The 19170-nt window shown below is 41.9% G+C and overlaps 2 protein-coding genes across 9 annotated transcripts in view; both read left to right on the forward strand.

Moving 5' to 3' along the window:
- Positions 1–19170, forward strand: part of RABGAP1L (RAB GTPase activating protein 1 like) — a 567720-nt gene that overhangs the window by 394134 nt on the left and 154416 nt on the right. For all 8 annotated transcript variants that reach the window (XM_050963018.1, XM_050963014.1, XM_050963020.1 and 5 more), the window contains one exon: positions 658–801. In XM_050963018.1, coding sequence (XP_050818975.1) covers positions 658–801 — 144 coding nt within the window. The remainder of the gene's footprint in view (positions 1–657; positions 802–19170) is intronic.
- The window catches only part of LOC127055383 (uncharacterized), a 306171-nt gene that overhangs the window by 125134 nt on the left and 161867 nt on the right, over positions 1–19170 (forward strand). The gene's annotated exons all lie outside the window — the stretch shown is intronic.

Consider the following 19170-nt stretch of genomic DNA (forward strand, 5'->3'; position numbering starts at 1 on the left):
CCTCAGTATGTTCTTTTCAATATTTGTACCAAACAGCTACAATGAACTTTATTGAGTAAATGTATTTTTAATGACCAATCTGTATAATTTACAATTGACGTTACTACATACCTCGTAGTTGGTGTATACTGCATTCCTGGCCTGTGGAACTCGCCTCGTTGTCTGATTGTTAATATTTTTTAGTTTTTTGCTGATCTTTCATGATCGCTGAGGCTGATTTAAACTCCCTGCTCCAATGTCCATAATTTCATTGTTTTCCCAGAATAAACCATTTAGAACAAAAGTATTAACGATTTTTTAAAATGGATAGTTACACACGTTATACATGGCACAACTACTCTACCTTTCCATATTTAATGTCCTATAATTTCTCTCCCTAATTCCATAGTATAGTATTGATTTGATTTTGCTTTTAATAACTATCATGATAGAATCTGTGGTGAGTAACACAGAGAAGCTGCCAAAAATTGAAGGTGAAATCCTGTCCCCACTGAAGTCTGTGGCAAAACGCCCATTGGCTTTAATGGAGCTAGGATTTCACTTTCCTCTTTTCTCAAACCTCCAGTAACCTTGTTGGCAGTGTGTTTCTGAAGCTGGAGGATACTTGGGTGACATTTAAGCATTTCCCCCTCTCCCCTTTTTTTTTTCTTACTCTAGGAGCAGCTACCTGATTTATATAGCCATTTCTCAGACTTGAACCTGGAAGCTCATATGTATGCCTCCCAGTGGTTTCTCACCCTCTTTACTGCCAAGTTCCCACTCTGCATGGTCTTCCACATCATTGATTTACTACTCTGTGAGGTAAAATGACACTGTCCTTGAATAAGAAAAAATGCTTTTTGTCCAAAAAATGTTAATTTTCTTTTTTTACCTCATTCTGTTGGAAGATTTAGTCATTTGTTGCTCAGTTTCTATCAGATTAATTAATTAATTAATGCTGAATGTGTTAAACTGAAGACACTAGTAGGGCACCTTATTCTTTATAAATGTAGTTTTGCACTAGCTGCAAGTGATAATTTTTTCAGAATGGACTTTTAAATAAGTGTAAGTTCAGTTAGTTAACTATTTAATTTTTTTAATGGATAGTTCATCCAAGTTTAATAAATCTGGCTTCTGGCAACCAACCAATTGCTCAGATGAGACTGCTGTGGTAGAACTTTACTTTGTTTCCCCAGATCAGAGCATCCAAAGACTGGGTGAATATTACTTGTTGTTTCTGATAGCCTGGTATTTCACAGATAGTGGAGAATTACCAGACAGTTCTGGTACATTAAACTCTTAGGTCTGATGGTTAGAAAATAATCAAGCTCTGCCCTTCTCCAGAGAACAGAGTTGCAGTTCTTGGGGCATGTCTACACTATAAACTTAAGTCAACCTATGTTAGATCAGCTTACAGCCACTGCAGTAATTACTGCGGTGGTTCATGTCCACATGGTGGTTCTTCTGTTGATGGTACGCATCCTCACCAGGTGCACTTCCACTGACTTAAGAAGGCAGTGGCGGGGGCTGACAGCAAGGGCGCTCAGCACCGCATGCATCTCCCCACTGGTAGTCCACTACTCGCCAGAAGCTTGGCAGCCCCTCCCTACTGGGAACAAGGCAGACATACCCGGCTTCTCAGCTCCCCGCTGGGAATAGGGAGGTTGCACCAGGCTTCTCAGCTCCCCTCCAGGAGCCTGACTGCCCCACCAGGCTCTTATGTATCAGAGGGGTAGCCGTGTTAGTCCGGATCTGTAAAAGCAGCAAAGAGTCCTCTGGCACCTTATAGACTAACAGACGTATTGGAGCATGAGCTTTCGTGAGTGAATACCCACTTCGTCAGATGCTCTTGGTTCACTGCTGGGAGCATGGCAGCAAACCACACTCCAGGCGCTGAGCTCCCAGTCGGGTGCCGCTGGTGCAGCTGTGCTCCCAGTGGGGAGTGGGGAGCTGAGAGTCCAGCGGGGTCAGAGTCAGGGACAGCTGAGCTCCCAGTGGGGAGGTCTATGCCTGGTGTCCGGTCAGTGGGAGTGTGGAGCAGAGACCGGGCAGCAGGCTGGTTGGGGAGCTGGCTTTTTTGTCAATTTCACAGCTTCAGCAGACATGGGGTAAATATTATTTTATTTACTTTTCATGATCACAGTGTGTTCCAGTTTGAGCTCAAACCATTTAGTCTTCTTTCTCTAACAATTTCTAGTTGTGTTAGTAAAACAAACAGAGGAGAAGAGAACATCAGTGCCACCCATTTCACTTACATGCATGCTATTCCTTACAGAGTAAATCATACATTGAGTTCAGCATTTTGATCTCTTTGGAATTAAGTTAGCAAGTTTATTTTCAAAACAGAATTGTGTCTGCGAATGCGATCAGTCTCTGTCAATCTAATGTATCCTTACACTCTCTTTCTTGCAGAGAAAGTCATGTCTGTTCACTCCAGTCTCTTTCAGACACAGTTATTGTAAGAAACAGTGCAGACAAGAATCCATAGCTTATCAGAGCAGTGATTGCCCATCTGACAGTAGAACCACACTTCACCCTTTATAGTATTAACCTAAATAAAAAAGTACAAATGCTGAAGAAAATGTAGATTTTTTTTAAACTCAGCTCTAGAAACATTGAAATACAGATGTCATATCCGGTAGCCTCTGTCTCATCTTGTTTGGTGAAAACACACAGAAAAAAACATGAAAACCTTTTTTTTCCTTCTGGGAGTATAAGTAAAGCTGTGTAAGGGTTAAAATTGGAATCTACTAGAAAAAGTAAACCTAGCATTTGAGGGAGGAAAACCCTTTAACATTAAAAGGGCCTAATTTATGATAGCTTAAACAATAATCAGAAATATTAAAGAAATGAAGGGCTAGTAGGAAGTCGTGTAGAAATCTCAAGCCCCGACGGGAAAATGTCTCAGGGTATGTCTACACTACAAAATTAGATCAATTTTATAGAAGTTGATTTTTAGAAATCGATTTTATACACTTGATTGTGTATGTCCCCACTAAGTGTATTAAGTTGGCGGAGTGCGTCCTCACTACCGTGGCTAGCATCAATTCACGGAGTGGTGCACTAGGAGAAGCTATCCCACAGTTCCCACAGTCTCCGCCGCCCATTGGAATTCTGGGTTAAGTTCCCAATGCCTGATGGGGCAAAACCATTGTCACGGGTGGTTTTGGGTACATCTCATCAGTCTCCCCTCCTTTCCTCCCTCTGCGAAACCAACTGCAGACAATCATTTTGCGCCTTTTTTCCTGGGTTACCCGTGCAGACGCCATAGCACGGCAAGCATGGAGCCCATTTAGCTCACTGCTGCTGTTGCAAGCATTGTAAACACCTCACACATTATACTGCAGTATGTGCAGAACCTGTCTAAGAGACAGCAGCATGAGGACGATTGTGAGGAGGACATGGACAAAGACATTCCTGAAAGCATGGGATGTGGCAATTGGGACAGCATGGCAGCAGTGGGTTTGGTTGATATGGTGGAACGCTGATTCTGGGCCTGGCAAACAAGCACAAACTGGTGGAACTGCATAGTGTTGCAGGTATGGGATGATTCCCAGTGGCTGCGAAACTTCTGCAGGCATAAGGCCACTTTCCTGGAACTCTGTGATTTGCTTTTCCCTACCCTGAAGCGCAGGAGTATCAAGATGAGAGCAGCCCTGAAAGTTGAGAAGTGAGTGGCAATAGCCCTGTGAAAGCTTGCAATGCCTGATGGCTACTGGTTTGTCAGGAATCAATTTGGAGTGGCCAAATCTAGTGTGAATCAAGTAGCCAATTCAATCACTGATGTTCTGCTATTAAGGGTAGTGGCTCTGGGAAATGTGCAGGTCATAGTGGATGGCTTTGCTGCAACGGGTTTCCCTAACTGTGGTGGGGCCATAGATGGAATGCACATCCCTATCTTGGGACCGGACCACCTTGGCAGCCAGTACATAAACCACCAGGGGTACTTCTCAATGGTGTTGCAAGCACTGGTGGATCACAAGGGATGTTTCACTGACATCAGCGTGGGATGGCCAGGAAAGGTGCATGATGCTTGCATCTTTAGGAACTCCGGGCTGTTTGAGCAGCTGCAAGAAGAGACTTACTTTCTGGACCAGAAAATTACTGTTGGAGATGTTGAAATGCCAATAGCAGCAAAGAGTCCTGTGGCACCTTATAGACTAACAGATGTTTTGGAGCATGAGCTTTTGTGGGTGAATACCCACCCATGCATGCATCTGACAAAGTGGGTATTCACCCATGAAAGCTCATGCTCCAAAATGTTTGTTAGTCTCTAAGGTGCCACAGGACTCTTTGCTGCTTTTACAGATCCAGACTAACGTGGCTACCCCTCTGATACTTGAAATGCCAATAGTTATCCTTGGAGACCCAACCTACTCCTTGCTCCCATGGCTCATGAAGCCAGACACAGGCAGCCTGGACAGTAGTAAGGAGCAGTTCAACTGTAGGCTGAGCAAGTGCAGAATGGTGGTAGAATGTGCCTTTAGACATTTAAAAGCTCGCTGGTGCTGTTTGCTGACTAGGTTAGACCTCAGCGCAACCAATATTCCCATTGTTATTACTGCTTGCTGTGTGCTCCATAATATCTGTGAGAGCAAGGGGGAGACGTTTATGGTGGGGTGGGAGGTTGAGGCAAATCGCCCGGCTGCCAATTTTGAACAGCCAGACACCAGGGCGATTAGAAGAGCACAGGTAGGTGCACTGCACATCAGAGAGGCTTTGAAAACACTTGTGTCTGTTTCTCTTTGATGCAAACCTGTCCCCTTTTGTTGATTTTAATTTCCTATAAGTCAACCATCCTCTCCCCTTTATCACAGCTGGCAAAGGAAATGAAGTCACTATTGTTTTGAAACCATGCATTCTTTCTTTAGTAATTGAAAAAAAGGGAGATAATTGATAAGGTAGCCCGGGTGAGGAGGAGGGAAGGACAAGGCCACATTGCTTATTGTAGCCACACTACAAATCAAAACTGTTTGAATGACAGCTTTCTGTTGCTTGGGCCATCCTCTAGAGTGGAGTGGCTGGGTGCCCAGAGCCTCCCCCACGTTCCTGGGCATTTGGATGAGAAGGATATGGAACTTGGGGAGGAGGGCATTCGGTTGTACAGTGGATGCAGTGGCAGTCTGTGCTCTTGTTGACTTTCCTGCAGCTCCACCAGACACCTGAGCATGTCTGTTTGCTCCCCCATTAGCCTCAGCATTGCATCCTGCCTCTTCTCATTATGCTCACTTAATGCTTTCCTGGACTCTGCCACTGAATGCCTCCATGCATTCAACTGTGCCCTATCAGTGCGGGAGGACTGCATGAACTCGGAAAACATGTAATTGCAATTGCGTTTTTTCACCTTCTAATCTACGATAACCTCAGGGATGGAGATTGTAGGGGGAGCATAGAAACATTTGCACCTGCGGGGGGATAAAAAGGGAGAGTAAAATTTAAGATGATACATTTCTGAGAACAAAAGGGAGACTTTCACAGTGAATCAAGCAATTCGCAGCAGACAGCGCATGTGCTTTAGGTACAAGGTCACATTTTGCCCTTTATATTGAGTGTCTTCCTGTATGGTGACACATCACACACGGCTGGGGAACAGAATTCAGTTTCTCGGCAGCCATAGTAAGCCAAAGGGTATGCGGGTTTGGCTTCTAATGCCTTCATAACATCTGGGAATGTTTTCAAACTGCAGCACCCTCCTTTCCCATAGCAAGCATTGCTGGTTGGTTTGCCATTTAAAAGGAGGGGCTGTGGTTTTTGGGTGGATGTGAGGCACACACCTTCCCTCACCCCTCCACGTGGCTATTTCAGATGACCCCTTCGCACCTTTACTGTTCCTTTACAAAAATCCCCGTTTCAGCCAAGTGACCATGAATGATATCACTCTCCTAAGGCTAGCACAGAAAGATATAGACCGAATGTTGCTTGAATACGACCAAAGCCCAGGACCATTTGCTGCCGTGCTTTGTGCTGCATTGATCCCAGACTACTTGCTACTGGCTTGGTGTGGTAAAGTGTTCTACCATGGAGGATGAACTAAGGCAGCCCTCCCCAGAAACCTTCGGCAAAGGCTTTCAAAGTACCTCCAGGGGAGCTTCACGGAGGTGTCCCTGGAGGATTCCTGCTCCATCCCCAGACATGTTAACAGACTTTCGCAGTAGCTGTACTGGCTGCGAATGCATCCCAAGTCAGGGCAAATCAGACACTGAACACTATTGCTTTTAAACCCTGTACTGTAGTTACAAATGTGCACTCACCAGAGGTGCCTTTTTTGCCTTCAGGGTCGGGGGTATCCCCCTTGGGAGGATATTGGCTCCAGGGTGATGAAAAGGTCCTGGCTGCTGGGGAGAATGGATTCAACGCTTGCCTCCCGCTCCTCCTCATCTACAAAATCCTCCTTGTGTGAGACTTCCCCCTTGCAGTTGTCTGTGGACAGTGGTGGGGTAGTGGTAGTCCCCCCCCGCCCCTCAGAATGCCATGCAGCTGATCATAGAAGCAGCATATATGGGTCTCTGACCCAGAGTGACTGTTTGCCTCCTTTGTCTTTTGGTAGGCTTTTCTGAGCTCCTTGACTTTCACGCGGCACTGCTGTGTGTCCCTGTTGTAGCCTCTGCCCATCATGCCCTCTGCAATTTTGGCATATATATCAGCATTTCTTCTTTTTGATTGGAGTTCTGCCTGCACAAATTCTTCTCCCTATACAGCGATCAGATCCAGTGTCTCCTGTTCGCTCCATGCTGGAACTTGTTTGCGATTCTGGGGGGACTGCATGGTCATCTGTGCTGCTGAGCTTGCCACGCTGACCAAACAGTAAATGAAATTCAAAAGTTCCTGGAGCTTTTCCTGTGTAGCTGGCTAGTGCATCGGAGTTGAAAGTGCTGTCCAGAGCGGTCACATTGAAGCACTCTGAGATAGCTCCCGGAGACCAATAACGTCAGTTTGCGTCCGCACTACCCCAGATTCAACCCAGCAAGGTCGATTTTAGCATTACTCCTCTCGTTGGGGAAGAGTACAGAAGTCAATTTTAAGAGCCCTTTAAGTTGACAGAACGGAGTTACTTGTGTAGACGCATTCATTATAAAATCGACCTAACGTGGCTAAATTTGACCTAGCCCTGTAGTGTAGACCAGGGCTCAGACAGAAAACCAAGCAACAGTACAGAGCAGCCAGAAAATAACTCTGACTTCCAGAAAGAATCCAGCCTAAAAATACTTGGGCTCCTGAGAATTTGTTGGAGGAGATAATGGTCAAAAATAGTATTAGGGTTGGCCTTTGGTTAAATAAAAAATGTGTCTGGCCCTCAACAGAGAAGAAAAACAAAATCTAGGGGCATATGGAGCTTGAAAGAAAAGACAAGAAATAGGCCTTTAATTTAGGATTCCAGTCATATTGTAAAGCTATGTCCCCAAGCAGCCTTCAAGAAGCATAGCATTGTCTGCATTAAATTGCTCTTTCCTTTATTTCTCAGCATATCTGTAATTCCAGCAACTGGAAGGAAAAAACTAGGTGCAGCATTTAACAATGGAAAATGTCCGTCTAAAAAAACCCTTTGAAGTGAGCTGTGTTGTGGCTTTTTTATGGGTTTTTCCAGCCTTTTCATTAACTTGTCTTTATCATAAATACGGATGAATTTCGAATAGCTTTTAACTTCCTTCCTGGCTGTGCTTTCTCTGTGTGTCTATCTTGCCTGTAGTTGACAAAATATTTACATCTGAAGTAACTCTTTCATGCAGGAAAAAACGTCTGAAGAAAGAAAAATGGGTAACAAAATGCTTATAGCTGGTCAGAGCGAATCATTAGCAATGAGATTCTCTGATCCCCATGAAAATGATGCTAATTATGGTGCTAATTGATTAACACTTTGTGCCAGACAGGGATAATTTCAGATGGGGTTTATCAATTTTGATTTTGTCTGTGCTGGGAGAGGGAAGAACATTGATAATTCAAAGGGGTATTTTAAATCCTCATTCCAGAAAGGAAAAGCATTTTTTGGTGACTGCAGCATCTTATAACGAGCAGGTATGGTGCTTTCCACTGAAAGTCTCATGGAAGAGGTCACTAACGAACCTTAATATCTGGGGAAAATAAGAATTTTGGGGGATGGAGGATAGGAAAGAGGAGAAACTAAATGGCAAACCAGTAATACAGTGATAAATAATGAACTGCTGTTCAGGATATCTTTTTCTAGCATTGTAGTGGTGTTTGTGCCTCTACAGCAAAGGTCTTTTAATCTTTTCCTTATATATAGCTTGATGGAGATAATTTCTTCCTTGTTAAAATTCATAGCAGTCTGGAACTTGCCGTGCAAGGTCACAGTGAATGTTGGGAGAATATCAAATGGTTAGCTTTGAATATGCGTTCAAAGGCTCAGATGTGTATCCAAACCACTGCCTTTTTTGAGCATCCTCCCCCCATCATCCTCCCTCTTACCTCCAGTCATCAGCTTTCCCTCTACCTATCTCCCAGCCGTTGAAGATGTGATGTAGGCCTAGGGTGCTCCATATTTCCAATGTCACTGCACTAATGCCTCCTAGGAATTTCTCATTATTTGTCACCTCGATGTTAAAGCCCTGTCTGGAATGGGAAGGATTTTACGGCTTGAGGGACTTGAGCAGAGGCTATTGTTGCTAGAGAGGATTAGGGTTGGGGTATGCTTGTCACTGTTGCTGATTATTTATTTATTTGGATTTTAACAATAGTAAGAAATAAGCCATACAAAATGCTCTAGGCACTCTGAATAATTAATCTTACAACAACACAGCAGAATTAAAAAGTCACTTATGGGTTGCAAATGTAGCCCATCGGTAGAATTAAACAATCAGAAACTGTAACAGAGTAACAGGAACATATCCTCATATAAGAACAACAGGCTATAATGCTCAGGCATAGAGAAACATATCCATATCCTAAACATTTCCCACAAAACCTGTGAAGTAAATGGCTTTTGAGCTTAACCAGAACATCATCAAGTTGGGGCTCTCTGGATCCAGGGCCGGCGCTTCCATTTAGGCGACCTAGGCGGTCGCCTAGGGCACCAGGATTTGGGAGGGCGGCATTTTGCGGCCCTTGGCAGCAATTCGGCGGCGGGGGGTCCTTCCGCGCTCCGGGTCTTCGGTGGCAATTCTGCGGCGGGTCTTTCACTCACTCTGGGACCCGCCACTGAAGTGCCCCGAAGACCGGAAGCGCGGAAGGACCGCCCCCCCAGCCGCCGAATTGCCGCCGACCAGGAGCGTGGAAGGACCCCCGCCTAGGGCGCCAAAAACCCTGGCGCCGCTCCTGTCTGGACCATCAGAGATGTAATCTAGGTTAAATTAAACCCAGATTAAAGGCGTGTGGAGTTCTACTTAGTGGAAGAGAGTCTTAGGAGAACTAAAGGTTTCCCCATCTAATAGATTTCCATATAACATTTTTAAATAGCTTACTTTTGGGTAGATCACCCCAACCCCAAACGAGAAGTGCTCTCCTTTCAATGCAGTTCTCGTAAAAGTAAATAAAACAGGATCACCCTTTATTGTCGACAATCTTTGAGACTCACATTCCTCAATCTCATTTTATCTCCAGTAACCTGATTCTTCACTTGCTACATTGCTTGCCTTCTTTAAACATTTACTCAGATTGGCTTATCCCAGCACTTTCTTCCCTATTGTTTGCATTTTAAAGTCAAACTTGCCATCCCTCGTTGATCACTGTGGAGATCCCAGGAGAACTGGTACTTCTTCCTTTTAAAAAAATGTTGTTGTATTTTCTGTGTAGGGCTTTCTTATTGTGATGTACATAAATTGGCTTAGAAATACTAAAGATCATATTTAATAGATCAGGGATCTCTTATCTTACTCTTTTGTTTCTATTTGACAAGTTGCTTTCTTATGAGTGATCTTTCTTAGTACCTTGTGCCACATACTCAGTTCTTCACAACACTGAAGTCTTGGTCCATGTATGTATGTATAATAGATATTTAGATAATTGTATTGGCTCTCAGGTGAATTAACATTTTACATATTTTTCATAAATATGCATTTTAAAAAATGTGTTTACACAAGTCTAACTACCTATTTATTAGAGAGTGCAAAAAAAAAAAATATTCCTGACAGGTAAATTAGATGCCTTTTCCAACTTTCATGACATTTTCTGTTAAAGGAACATGTTCAGTACAAGGAGTGTTGATACAAGCAGTATTGTCAAAAGTCAGGGAGTTCAATGCTAAAGCTGTTACTCCATTATTAACTTTGAATTTCCTGGTGCTTGTTGGTTTGTGTCACAACTTTAATAATAACTTGAAATCTTATGTTCAGTTTTTTCATTACAGAAGGCCATTTTTGTGCAAAACTTTGAGGATTTTGAAGTGCATACGGATAACGTTTCTCTCCTTCTAAAGGGTATACATTAAATATTAGCACACATCTGGTGGGCCTTGGTGCATGTTCGGTAGTATCAATCATACCAGAAAGCGACAGTTTTCACAAAAATGGTCTGGATTTTGAGCTGCCATTTTGGGATCAATATTTCTGAGGACTGAGTAGAAATGAGTTACTGGGAATTCAATCTGTTATTTGTAAATTATGTGTATTGTAATTATAGTATTCAGAGCCTGGAAAATCTGAGTCACAGAGAGTTGAAGCTAACTTTTGCAAGGTCACACAGCAACATAATGTTAGAGCTGGGAATAGAACAGATCTTGTGACTCCTTGTCCTATATTATAACCCTGGACCATTCTCCTTCCATAAATATTCAGCCCAGAATGTGTATAAAATAATGTTCAGAATCAGCCTTGGTAGATTATTTGTATAAAATAATTGACTGATAAATTTGATTGTAAATAAATCTTAGAAAATGTTATTTAAATCTTGTGAGTGGGCATGAATTCAGAGTTAAATTATGGAGCTATATTGTATAGCTATGGTTCTTGAGAAGCACTAGGTTTCATAATGAACTAGTTTAAGTCTCATAGGGATTATACACATGGGCATGGAAGTTTTGATTTTTCCAGTACAGTGTCTTGCTGGGAATGTAGGTGCTGGGAAACACTAAGCAGAATGGTATAGCTCAGACCATAAGACTGGTCAACTCGGCACGTTAGTTCTGACTCTAGTACTAGAAGTCATAATAGCCTGTTATTTTTTATCTATTGTTGTCAAACTCTGCTGTGATATCATCAACAAAGCCAAGTTGAAAAAGACCAGATTAATATTGTAACCTGTTAAACTTCCTCAGGAATTGGATCCAGAACAAATCCACTTCCTCCCCAAATTTACAATGGAGTAAAATGTGAATTTAAAACAATAGTGTACAGTATTTTATCTTAGCAAGGTTCTGTTGACAAAAATGCTGGAACTTTTCAGAATTAGCTATATTGTCTATCAAACCTGTAATTAAGCATCTGTCAGCATTTCCATTATGGATGTTTACTAAAGCTTATTAAATGGTAGCGAGAGTTCTGTAAAAATAAACCCTATTTTAGAGCTGTAACAGTTTAGACTTAAGAAGTAGCTTTAGATCACAGTTCTGTGCAGAAAGTTTCAGCATGGAAATATACCATTGCAGCAGTTGCACAGATGTGTTAGACCTGTTTTCCTTCATTCCTGTAAGTGAAAAATGACTTTATTTGCTTTAAATAGAAAGGGTGTAGATCAGTGGTCCCCAAGCTGTGGGGTGCGCCAAGGAACATTCAGGGGGCGCAGTGGGGCCTAGGCCCATCCCTATGGGTTGCAGGGAGGGAGCACCACCCATCCCCACTCTGCCTCCAGCTTGCTCATGGCCCGGCCCCAGCCTCAGCCCTGCTCCTAGCTGCAGTCCTGGCCTTGGCTCCTGACCACAGCTCCAGCCCTGCTCCCGTCCATGGCTCCTGGGAGGGGGTGGGGAGGAGGACTTGGACAGTTTCCATTACAGGTAAGGGGCAGACGTGACAGAAAAAGTCGGGGGACCATTGATATAGATGATCAAACTTTAGGCTAAATGCCCTTGACACTTTTTTTTTCTCTTCAGTCCTCCTTCCACATCTCTCAGACCCTATGGATGCGTTTTCTTTTCTTGTGTCAACCATCCTCATAGCATCTAGTGATAACTGAGTGGGATTTTCTGCTGAGCCCATTAACATTAGCCCTTAATAGACCTAAGAGTTTATTCCACGGTGGGCTGGGTAGGTTATCAGCAGCACTCATGCTTAGGGAACTAAAGGGTAGGATTTGAACCTGTGTGTCCAATATGGTACTCTAGATCCACTAGACTCACTATTTACTAGTTTGAAAGAAAAGAGTAAAAGAATTAGTTATTTCACTCTCAGAACAGGTGAAATGAATTGTTAGTCCATTTGCTAGTTGACAGGATTCCATATCACATCCCTTCCATTACCACAGGCATTAATTGACATTGCTCTTTGCAGTCTCACAGGGTTAAGTATTGAATAGACCTGGTATCTGTAATGTGGCTAATAGAGGGCTTTCATCTAAAAGGTTGTCAATCCATCAATTTTGCTCATTTGCTCAGTGTTAAAAGATCATTGAAGATTACAAATTCCTTTAAAAAAAAAAAAGAGTCACTACAGCTGTGTAATGTGTCTTAAAATATTAAAATGCTAGGACTTTGAATCAGGACTACATACCTGATACATAAAAAGGTGTGTGTTTATATACATATATTTATATAGAGATATTTATATTGTCAGTTTTGAGATGAGAATTATACTGCCAGTGGCTTTCATTCATGCCCCCCCCCCCAATTAAGGTAGTGGAGTTAAATCAAGTTTGCTATCTCTGAATTTTCTTGCTTTCTTGGGTTTACATCAGACGCTTGGATCTATTTTAAACATAACTGTAGTTATGGTTACTGCTTTGCCCCATGGGGTGGGGGAGAAGTTTTCCAGTACTGGAGCAGAAATAAATGAAAACAATTCAGCAATTGGTATAGTATATGGCTTAATGAACCTTTAAAGTTTTTGTTTTAAATGGTTTTGATTTGAATCATAAAAGGCTTAAAACTAGTTTCAAGCTAATGCTCACAAAAACAGAGGAAGACTAAACTGCTTGAGTGAATGAATATAAAACTTTAGCCACACCCAGTACCAGTCTCTTTCATGGCCACTGGATCATCATAAAACAGACCATAATTACCCACCTCTGAAGCTGTATAGAACAAAAATCAAAGCTTGGTTCTAAGAAAGGACTACTTAATGGAGGACACTCAGGAGGTCATGAGGTGACCACAAGAAGACCCAAGATTCGACAAAACCACTTTTGTTGTCATCCAACTAGCCCTATGTACATCTGTAATTTAGGTACTTTTAATTCATAGATGCAGTTTATTTATCCCAAAAGTAATGTGCAGTTTCAGGACAAAGCTAATGACAAAATGTGAGCAAAGTGAGAACTGTCACAGACCAATCGTAACTCAGGATAACTTATGTGAGCAGAAGTTGCCCTCTTCGTCTTGTTGATTTTATGAGGTGAAGCAGATGAAAGGGAGAAGGGCTGGGAGTAAATTGCTTTGGCTGCTTTTTTTTTTTTAAATATTCCTTTTTTTGAAGATGTGTGTCGTGGGGTAGGTGTGGGGCATCAGTTTGTGGGGAGATGAAAACAGATTTAGCGGCCCAAGTGGCCTCACCTGCAGTATTGCCACAGCTGTCCTAGGACAGCACGGCCCAACGGCCAGAGTCAGTGCAGCCGCCCTTCTGTGCAGGGCAGCGTGGCCCAATGGCCAGAGTCAATATAGCAGCTCTGTAGATCAGAGCAGTATGACCCCATGGCTAAGGTCAGTAGGGCAGTCCTTCTGTGCCATTTACCCCTCCGGGTGCTGTCTGCCTCACTGTAGGAGCCTGCAACACGTCTGCTCTTGTCAGCGGCCAGCCCAGCCTGAGCTGAGCTACTCCCTTTTATACTCTGGTTTCAGCTGGAGCATGCCCCGCTTCCTCAGCTCACAGAATGAACCACTCCTGAACCAATGCGGGGTAAGTACACCCCGTCACAATGTGGCTGAAAATTTAACACTTGTCTGTGTCCTGTGCTGAATGCCCTGAATTATGGTGGAGAGGAGAGAGACAAGTAAAAAGTAACTTTTAAAAAAGTCTTTGATTCTAAATCAATTGGGTGGATCTCAGTACTTCGTTGATGTCCCAGAATTCATCTTTTTATGGCTTCAGTGCTACCCTGCTGGAAAGCTTTGCTGTATACTTGGGCAGTCTCATGGGAGACTGAGAACATTTCCCTTACTATTTTTTTAAGTAGTATATTTTTACATTTTGTCTTTTTCTTTTTAATTATTAATTTAAACCTAAAGATTAAACTGGGATTTACGTTAATTCTCAAGAGTCTGGTCATTGCTACAGTAACATTTCCTGATTTGGTGAAGCTGAAGAAAAACACCTTCAGGGGCATCTTGCTAACAAACATAAAGAGTATACATATTTTTTTTATAATGTACTGAATGCACCCCATAGTTTGAATGACATCGAGCCACATTTCTGATCTTCGTTTACTTCTTAACTTTGTTTTGTAGTTCATTAATAAAAATCCTCTAAATGTTTTCTAAGACTATTGCTTTGGCCAGAGTTTAAGGCCTCGTGTACACTATAAAGTGTTTATCAGAACAGCTATGCTATTATAGATATACCAGCAAGGCCGTCTACAGGAGAGACAGATTAAAGAGTTCTTTGCTGGTTTAGCTTTATACCAGTTCTCTCTCTCCCCCCTCTCCCCCCCCCCCCCAAAATATACTATACAAGGAAAAATATTTTTGATGGTATAATTGTGTCTACACTTGTCTTTTGCTGGGCATATCTATGTTGATTAGGAAAGTGATTCCCCCCCCCCCCCGCACTCCTAATTGAGATAGGTATGCTGGCAAAACTTCTAAGTGTAGCCCAGCCCAGGCCTAAGAAAAACGTTGCCATTGAGGTGTGAGCACCCTATTTAACTTGCCTCACTCTTCCCTTCTCTGGCTGTGAGTTTTATTAGTTTACCCTGTATTAAACTTACTTGCTCTGTGATTATTTGACATTCATTAGACAGGTATTCTTCCACAAAAAGGAACTATTCAGAAGTCGAATAATAAGTATAAGAAAGTAGTTGGTGAGAATGTCTTTAAGTTACTGAGCATGCCTATTAAATTCCCACTGAATTATGTACAGTAGGAGTGCTGGTAATACTTGGAATAAGGGTCTAATACAGATTCCATTGAAACCAGTTCCTAATTTGCCAGAATCAGGCCTTTATAGAGGCAGAATCAGGCCTTTATAGAGGCATATAGAGCCTTTATAGAGCATTATAAAAATGTAGTGCCTTTCAAATATATCCGTCTGTGGCCAGACCCAGATTAGACCCTGAGAGCAGAAGAGCGAAGAGCATTCGTTGTTCTTTGGTGGAGATATATATATATATATATATATATATATATATATATATATATATATATAATCTGTATATAACAGGTTTTCCTTTATTTTCTTCAGCACCCAGCTGTAAACCATGTAGTGCATTATCACAACATGCTTTTGACCAGGGGCGACTCTAGCTTTTTTGCCGCCTCAAGCATGGCAGGCAGGCTTCCTTCGGCAGCTTGCCTGTGGGAGGTCTGCCGGTCCTGCGGATTCAGCATACCCACCACCGAATCCATGGGACCGGCGGACCTCCCTCAGACAAGCTGTTGAAGGTTGCCTGACTGCTGCCCTCGCAGGGACCAGCAGGGAGCCCCCTGCAGCTTGCTGCCCCAGGCATGCTCTTGGAGCGCTGGTGCCTGGAGCCGCCGCTGCTTTTGACCTCTATCTCCATAATTTTACTTGAAGCACTTTTGAGCCACTTTCTAGCTAGTCTCCCTATGGACAATTTTTCTAGGAGTACAGTACATTTCTATTATTCCTACCTAACATGTACTGCCATCTGCTGCTTGTGGATAGGAGCAGATTTTAGTCATTCCAGGCAGTACATAAAGCAAAACCACAATTTCAAAAAGAACCTAAGTAAATATTACAAATGGAGAAATGACATTATATTAACCATTGTTGTATGCACTGTTGTTGTAGCCGTGTTGGTCCCCAGATATTATAGAGAGAAGGTGGGTGAGGTAATATCTTTTACTGGACCAAATTTTATTGGTGAGAGAGACGAGCTTACACAGAGCTCTTCTTCAGGTCTGGGAAACTAACTCTGAGTTATACCCTGTGTCAGTTTCCCAGACCTGAAAAAGACCTCTGTGTAATCTCGAAAACTTGTCTCTCTCCAAAACAGAAATTGGTCCAATAAAACACATTACCTCACCTACCTTGTCTCTTTTATATTAACCAGTCCAACAAGATCAGCTGCTTTTTTGGGGGGGGGAGGGGGAGGATGATGCTATATTTCTTACTCTGAATATGGGGAAATACTGCCAGCCTCACAGATACCAGGGTAGGCATCTAGATTACGACATCCTTTACCTTGAAACTTGAGATTTACTGGGATGCTTGCATTTCAGCCCTCTTATTTGTAGATAATTGCCTTATACAATCATTTAATTGTGTTAACTATTGTTGTGGTTAATTCATATGTAATCAATATGTGATGAATAGATTTAAGTTGGAGGTATAGGAATAAGTAGGATTGTATTATAGGGGTATAAGGCTGACAAGCATTTGTGAGTGATTAAGTAAATAAGCAAAGCAAAGTAAGGCCCTAATGCAAGGTCTCCAGGCTGAGGCCTGTAAGGTTTTAACTTAGCCACATTAGGCCATGAGAAGGTAACCCAAGAGTAACTCTGTACCCGTGAAGTTACAAGATTACTTTAAAATATAAGCTAATAGGTGGTGATTGGAAAAATATGCCACAATGTACCACATGATGCCCGATTGTAATGTCTTGGGAAATACTGCAGCAATTACAGCTTACTATGGGGACTTGTTGTTGTAAATGCTAATGATTCTGATAATGTAACCTTTAGGGACTGCGAACCTTTGGCACAAGTTACTATGGTTTAAAATACCATTGGTAATATCAACCCCTCAATAATATAAAGGCACTGAAGGCAGCTGATTGGAAGATCTTTTCTCAACTTTGGAATCCATTTGATAATTGTATTTTTAATGTAATTGTAAAATACATCTTGAGGCTATGATGAAAGGTATATAAACTGCATTAAAGAGGTAGGAGCAGGTCCTTTGAGTGTGCCAAGTGCATTTGGTATAATTAAAAACTCAACATGCATTGTTCCATGTACCATACTTAAAGTCACAGCAGTATCTTCCTGTACTTTGGAACAGAGAATCTATGGTACAGCAATTACTTTTAAAATGGGAAATATACAGATTTTAATGGCATCTGTTGTACTGTCACTCTGAGATCCATCACATGCAGTGAATATAAATCAAATATAGGCAAGTTAAAGTCATTCACTGACTGAATTCATCTGTACCTCTTAAACTCACTATACCAAAACACGTATCCCTCAGTATGACCTGTTAAGTTAAAACCCAGAACGACAAATTGGGGTAATGTTCCACTTACGGGGAACAAAGGAAACCTGTACTGGGTGCCTGTGGTTTAGTGGATTAGGCATAAATCTGGAATCCTGGGTTCTTTTTCTTACCTTGCAAATAATTCATATATATTTAGGCAAGTCACATGTTGGGAAGAACTCACAATTGGGACAAGATTTTCAAATGAGCTCAATTCCTAGTTAGTCAACAAAATAACGGGCCATGTTTTCTAAAGAACTAGGAGTTGGGTGCTGAGGTTTTTTTTTTTTTTTTTTTTTAAATTTGGCAAAAAATGCCATAATGCGGACTGCTGGCGGGCTGAGCACTTTTGAAAATCCATCCCCAGTTGTGCATGTTGAAAATTTGGCCCTTAGGGCATTGTTCTGTTCTGAAAAGTGACTTAATAAATATTGAATCCCTTAATACTGTTTTTACAATCTCAGTTATCTATTAAGCTATCCAATTTATTTGCCTATTTAATCCAATCAGTTGAATCTAATTTACATTCTTATACTATTTCCATCACTGTGATATCTGAAAGAAGTACCAATACAGCAGAACCCTGTTTATACGATCTAATTGGAACTGGGGCAAAATTGGATTATCAAACATTTGATAATTGAAGGAATGGGAAAGTGTGAGTCTGCAGTGCCATCTAGTGGCCATAGGGGAGAGATCCCCGCTTCTGGACCTGTGTCTGCTGGTTGTGAGAGCTGGCTAATGGAGGGTTGGATGAACAGGGTTCTACTGTATATTAAAAAATAGACATGAAGTTTTCAGTCTTTTCCTTTCTTTTTCTCCTTACTATAGGGACTCCATTTTTTATGATTATGTTTTTATACTAGGTGATTTTGGTGAGGCTATTGAAAAAGGCTAGGTTGAAGAAGTAAGTTATGCCTTCTACTATGAAGACACTGGGGTTTGTGGTCATTTTGATTTCTTTCAGAAGTGAGTTCCATAGCTGAGGAATAGTTACTAAGAAAGCTGTGTCTGTTGCCTGCCCAAGGCTTATTCTCTTACAGAATTACAAGTTAAATGTTTTTTTCACCCTGGAATATGAGATTCGAGTAGGATTCTTTCTGGCTATCAGAACAGTAACAAATATTTTGCAACTGAAATTTAGCAATTCTGTTAATGATAGACGAGCCAAAATAGAATCCAGCTCTCTCTCCTTGACTTCTCCCTAACAGCAATAAACAATACTAACAACTTATTTTAGTCAGTAAAGCAAGCAGCTCTAACTCTGAATACCCACAAGGAACAAATAGATCTTGTGAGTAAGAAGATGCCATTTTTACATAGTCACTTTTCAGAGTTGGATTTAACCTTAGTTACCCCTATTTTACTGATGAGACAACTGAGGCACAGCTGTGATTACCAAGCTATGAGAAGTGGTATGTAAATTACACCTCTACCCCGATCTCACGAACCTGATATAACACTAATTCGGATATAACACCGTAAAGCAGCGCTCTTGTGGGGGTGGGGCTGCGCACTCTGGCAGATCAAAGCAAGTTCAATATAACGCGGTTTCACCTATAACGCGGTAAGATTTTTTGGCTCCCAAGGACAGCATTATATCGGGGTAGAGGTGTTTTATTATTTATTAAATTAATTCAAAACCAATCCCTGCAAAATGTTCAGCAGGTGTCCATGACTTACAAATTGAAGATTATGCCACAGACCTTTTACTCTACATAGTTATAGTCAGCAAAAAGAAGAACTTATTCCTCAGGCCCTGTCATTTGCACCCCACAAA

This window comes from Gopherus flavomarginatus, chromosome 7 (assembly GCF_025201925.1).
Source record: "Gopherus flavomarginatus isolate rGopFla2 chromosome 7, rGopFla2.mat.asm, whole genome shotgun sequence".
NCBI classification, from domain to species: Eukaryota; Metazoa; Chordata; order Testudines; family Testudinidae; genus Gopherus; species Gopherus flavomarginatus.